The sequence below is a fragment of the Chaetura pelagica genome, unplaced genomic scaffold (genome assembly GCF_000747805.2).
Source record: "Chaetura pelagica isolate M959 unplaced genomic scaffold, ChaPel_1.0 scaffold470, whole genome shotgun sequence".
NCBI lineage: Eukaryota > Metazoa > Chordata > Aves > Apodiformes > Apodidae > Chaetura > Chaetura pelagica.
The window spans coordinates 759,585-765,085 of record NW_009951911.1 but is presented as its reverse complement, the minus strand read 5'-3'; the positions used below and the strand labels follow the sequence as shown (position 1 = coordinate 765,085).

Genomic DNA, 5,501 nt, shown 5'->3' with positions numbered 1-5,501 from the left:
ATTCCTGCTCCACCCTGCCTGGGTGTCCTGCCTCTCCCTGCTCTCCTCAGCAGGCTCCGTGCTCTCCGCCGTCTCGCTGTGCTGCTCCTGAGCTTGTCGCTCTGCCCGGGACCTGCTGAAGGTTCTTTCTGCCTCCTGAAGGTCTGTCAGTGTCACACCCTGGAGAGAAAAAGAGAGAGAGAATTTTTAAATGTATGCATTTACATTTCATGTCTTCCAGGTCAGTTTAAAACACCCAGCAGGCTTATACCCAGCCAGGCTAATGTTTCATCTCTATGCTAACTGGAAAAAGAAATAATCTGTTGCCTTTAACACACTTCTCAGTGTACAGACCTAATCACTGACTGAAAATGACCCAAATCTACGTGATCAAGATACAAACTAGAAGGCAGGAATACTGCACCAGTGAGAACTTTGAAATCCAACTCATGTGCTCAGGGGAGTATTCTGTAATAACCACTTGCAGGAACTTTTGCCAGAACCTCTCCAATCCAGTGAGGGCAGAGAAGCCCCTTGTCCTAAGCAGTAATATAAGAGCAGGAGAAAATCTTGCCTCTTTATACATCTTTTCTCCTCCCCCTACCCAAGAACAGGAAGATTTCCAAGCTTTACCTGCGTGGACCTGCGTGTCTGGCGGGCCTGCCTGGATCGCGCCTTCCTCAGCGACTCTGCTTCCTCATCCCGCACAGGAGTCAGATATGATCTGCAAAAAAAAGGGTAGAAGAGGTTAAAATAAAAACAGGTGCTCTGCCTTCTGCCCCTCTGAGCTCCAGAGCTGAAATACTATTCTTTTGCATATGGACAAAAATTATTTTAGCCCCATTTACCAAAGCTGCTTATCATCTGCTTTGGGACGACCTTCCTATGAGCACATGACACACAAATGTTTGAATTATGTTCACTGTGGAGTCTCTAAATAAACACTTTGGTATCAGACATGTTCTGTCAAACAAAAAAAAAAAAAGAGGTGCTACTATTTAGTATAATATTTGCCCCATTCCATGTCCTATTGCACCTGTAGAAAAAAAACCCAAGCCACTCCACAAAGCAGCTCCATTCAGATAAAGATCTCAAGAACAGAAATCCTGCACTGGCACATTCCTCAGACCCTCCTTCCTGTCATTATATTCATGATCATATTCCTGCAATCTGCTGTCCTCATCAATATGAAATCCATCATGCTGGAAACTGGCTGAACTGCAGGCATCTTACAGAGACAAAACACCTTGAAAAAAGGAAAGCTATGAAATTAAAGAAACGACCTTCACACTCCAGAGCAGATCGAGTCCCTTAACACTGACAAACATGGTTAAAATGCAGAGCTGGTCATCACCAGATTTCCTTAAACTGGGGAGATTTCAAAAGACTTATTCACATGAAAATATATAAACTGAACTCTCTGCATTGGCATTCACTGTGGCCAAACGGGAGGAACTTGGCAGGGCTCCCACGGAGTCGGGGGTGGCACAGCAGCAAGTCTCATTTCCACCCTGCTGGAGTGGCTTCCATCTCAGGAAAGATTAATTAGCTTGGACTCTTCAGTCTGGTTAATAGGGAACGATTATTAACTCTGTCTCTGTACAAGGATGAGGGTGCCTGAAATGCAATGCTCTTTTGGAGGTTTATCACTGCCACAGATTAACAGAGCATCAAAGATCTAGGTATGTTCAAAGAATAATTAGCCACGTGAGGGATGGAGATCTAGCAAGGAATCCCTTCCTTTCTCCTCAGACTTTTCCTGGTTCTCCACTGCAGCCACTTGCAAGGAAAAGGCAACAGGCTAAAGAGATTTTGCTTCTGATCTAGTAAGTTAAGACATTTATTAGGAAGATGGCTGGCTTTGTAAAACCTCAAAGAATCACAACATCTGGATCATTCTAAAAACCATCTACCATGATGGCTTTTATCTACCTTCATGATCACAGAATCATACAATGGTTAGAGCTGGAAGGGGCCTTAAAGATCATTGAGTTCTTGTGTTCAGAGCTGACTTATCTGTGCAGCCAAACACAGGGACATGTCACTTAAGGGGATTCCTTGGATGTTTGGAGGTACATCCATGGCAGCTGGTTACCTTGCACTTTGAGTCCTGGTGGGGAACATGTGAGGGTCTTGTTACCTAAAACGGGTGTATTCTGCCCTGTTGAGGCCCCACCTGGAGAACTCTGTCCAATTCTAGGCTCCCCAGTTCAAGACGGACAAGGAGCTACTGGAGAGGGTCCAGGGCAGGGCCCCCAAGTGCTGAGGGGACTGGAGCACCTGCCTGTGAGGAAAGGCTGGGAGAGCTGGGGCTGTTCAGCTGGAGAGGAGGAGACTGAGGGGGGATCTCATCAACCCTCCTCAATATCTCCAGGGGTGTCAGCAGGATGGGGCCAGACTCTTCCCAGCAGTGCCCAGTGGCAGGACAAGGGGCAATGGCCACAAAGTGGAGCACAGGAGGTTCCAGCTGAACAGGAGGAGGAACTTGTTGACTGTGATGGTGACAGAGCCCTGGGACAGGCTGCCCAGGGAGGTGGTGGAGTCTCCTTTTCTGGAGACATCCCAACCCCTCTGGATGTGTTCCTGTGGGATCTGCTGTGTCTGACCCTGCTCTAGCAGGAGGTTGGACTAGATGCTCTCCAAAGATCCCTTCCTTCCCCCACCACTCTATGATTTGACCTGATAAATCATGCCTGGAACTACCCTGATCTCCAAAGAGTATAAGGAGAGTGCAAAGGATGGTTGTTCCCTGCTGAGGTGTCTGCACTGCAGGCTGGTGGAGACGCCTCAGGGAGGGGACTGCAATGGAGGTGGCTGCCACAGCTGGCCAGGCTGACAGATCCACACTTCCAGAGCCCCATTTATCACTTGCAGAAAGAGCCTCCAGCACAGCCCATGTGCACACCCTGCAGAGGAGCTCAGCACTTCCCTGCCATTATCCAGGCAGACACACTTGCTGTGACGGACACACCGACATGGGAAGTGCCTCAGATCCTGAGGGATGATTGTCTCCCAACAGCTTGCTGTGTCAGGAACAGAAAAAGCTGCTCTGTGATGAGTGGATGCTGTGCAACCCCTGATTTTGCAGACAAGCCATTCTTTCCTGCTCTCCTCTACGCAGAGCACATGTGCTACCCAGGTAATGGCACATTAAGGAAACAATCAGCATTTTCTGCAGCTCCTGACACAAGTGGAATAGCTGCTATTTGCACAGCATCCAAAAGCAATGAGCCTCCTCCAGGAAGAATGCACTGGCAAAATCTATTGCAAATTAAATTCAGAGCAGTAGTAAAAAAAAAAAAAAAAAAAAGTTCCTGAAACAAATAAGCCACAGAAATGCACAGAATCACAGAATCATTATGATCGGAAAAAACCTCAAGGATCACTAAGTCTAACTGTCCACCTGGGCGGGTGGGAACAACACAACCCACCCAAACAAACAACAAAACCCCCATAACCATGCATCCCACAAAGCCACCATCACCACACACCCCACAAAAACCCCTCTGTGCCCACTAGAGCATGCCCTGAAGTGCCACATCTGCAGGTTTTTTTAATACCTCCAGGGATGGTGACTCCACCACCTCCCTAGGCAGCCTGTTCCAGTGTCCAACCACTATTTAGGTAAATAAATTCTTCCCAATATCCAGTCTAACCCTCCCCTGGTGCAGCTTCAGGCCATTTCTTCTGGTCCTGTCATTATTCACGTGGGAGAAGAGCCCAACTCCCATCTCCCTACAACCTCCTTTCAGGGAGCTGTAGAGAGCAATGAGGTCTCCCCTCAGCCTCCTCTTCTCCAAACTAAACATCCCCAGCTCCCTCAGCCTCTCCTCACAGGACTTGTTCTCTAGACCTTTCCCCAGCTTGGTTGCTCTTCTCTGGACTCACTCTAACAACTCAATGCCATTCTTGTCGTGAGGAGCCCAGAACTAGTAGCTAAGGATGGTGAACAGTTCACTGCAACAGCTCTGAGCAGTGGAATTTATGTCTCCTACTCTGCAAAGAGGACACAGGTTTGTGTGAGCTACATGCTTACAAGGGGGAATAAAAGGAGGAAAGATGAGATGTGTCTTTGCCCGAACAGGAATTCAGCTCATACAACCACACACATGCATGTGGGCCACGTTGGGCTTGCTCAGATACACTCCTGGTATGTGTGAGCAAGAGGAGATCACACTCCCAGCAGCTGGGCCTTCTGCACACAGAAAAAGGGCCAGTGAGGTCCTGCCAGTGGCTGCGAGGGTGGGCAAACCAGGGGTGCAAAATGGTTGCAAAAAAGCTTGGCCAAGTCTGTGGAGAAGAGGAAAGCAGCAGGTCCTGGGCAGGAGGGGGCACAGGAGGATGCTGCAGAGCCCAAGCAGGGCTGGGGCAGGATTAGGGCTGGTTTGCAGGAGCAGAGCAGGGCTGCAGGATCTGTGTGCAGGGCTGTGCAAACATACCACAGAGGTTACAGCAAGAGAAACATCCTTTTCTGCCTCCTATCCTATTATCCTCCCTGATTTTTTTCCCTCTGCTATCCCAGAATTTATATAAAAATAGCAATATGTTAAAACATCATTAGCAATATTGGATGTCCAGCCTGTGACAGTGACTTCATCTTCAGACAAGCACATTTTGCAAGTCAGAGTGGCTCAGCTAGGGCTGCAGCCTTTATCGATTGCTAACTTTTGGTTTCTTTCCATGCACACAATTCCCCACTTCTTGGAGCTCACCCAAAGCCATTTTACAAGCCTGAGATAACGGGATTTTCTGAAACAAGTCAGCAGAGCCACTGCACAGTGACAGGGCTGGTTTCTCCAAGTAAGCAGCTACAGCCTTTTCCTGGGGATGAAAGAAGGTGGCCGTGCTGGAAAGATTTCAAATACAAAGAGGAGACACCAGACCTGGTGATTCAATCACGTTTTTGCTCATCTTAGGGGTTTTTTTTTGTGTTGTGCATTTTTGGTTTTTTTTCTTTGAGAGAGGGAAGATAATGACAGATTTTACAATTTTAGGTGATGCATCACTTTGCTTATGAGCTGAATTTTAAAAGACCCAGGTGTGCAAATGGGAGGGATGGAGGGAGGAAGGAAGAGAGAGAGAGAAAGAGAGAGAGAGAGACAGAGGAAGGGAGAAAGGGAAGGGAGAAAGGAAAGGAAGAAACGAAAGGGAGAAGGAGGGAAGAAATTCACTGCAAGGAGGTGGCAAGTCTGCTGCAGCAAGGCTGGGCTGGCTGACAGCAGGAGAGCAATACTCTGCTCTCCAAAGCAGAAAGATTGCAGATCACAGCAAGCTGCAGGGGACAGGCAGCAAATGGGGTACGAGGCAGGCTGTAAACAAGGCACAGAGTTTTTAATTATGTTTTAAAGAAACACACTGCTTGCTGAAGTGCAGTATCTATGTCATCCCATTAATTCAAGCAAATATCATGTGACCCAAGCAGATCTTCAAAGAAATACATTGTGTTTTCCTGCAAGAAGCTTTTTCTGAGAAACACATGAAATAAGAGCAGCCATCACGCCGAGTTCAAGGCTCGCAAAAAG

The 5,501-nt window shown here is 47.7% G+C and overlaps 1 protein-coding gene across 1 annotated transcript in view; it reads right to left on the bottom strand.

The window, feature by feature from the left end:
- LOC104385842 (protein phosphatase 1 regulatory subunit 12B-like) overlaps positions 1-2,103 on the bottom strand; it is a gene marked incomplete at its 3' end in the record, with an annotated part of 15,596 nt that extends 13,493 nt beyond the window's left edge. Inside the window, exons 1-3 of the mRNA XM_009994343.1 lie at positions 2,075-2,103; positions 613-703; positions 19-159 (exon numbers count right to left, since the gene is read on the bottom strand). Coding sequence (XP_009992645.1) covers positions 19-159; positions 613-703; positions 2,075-2,103 — 261 coding nt within the window. The remainder of the gene's footprint in view (positions 1-18; positions 160-612; positions 704-2,074) is intronic.
- Positions 2,104-5,501: the final 3,398 nt, after the last annotated feature.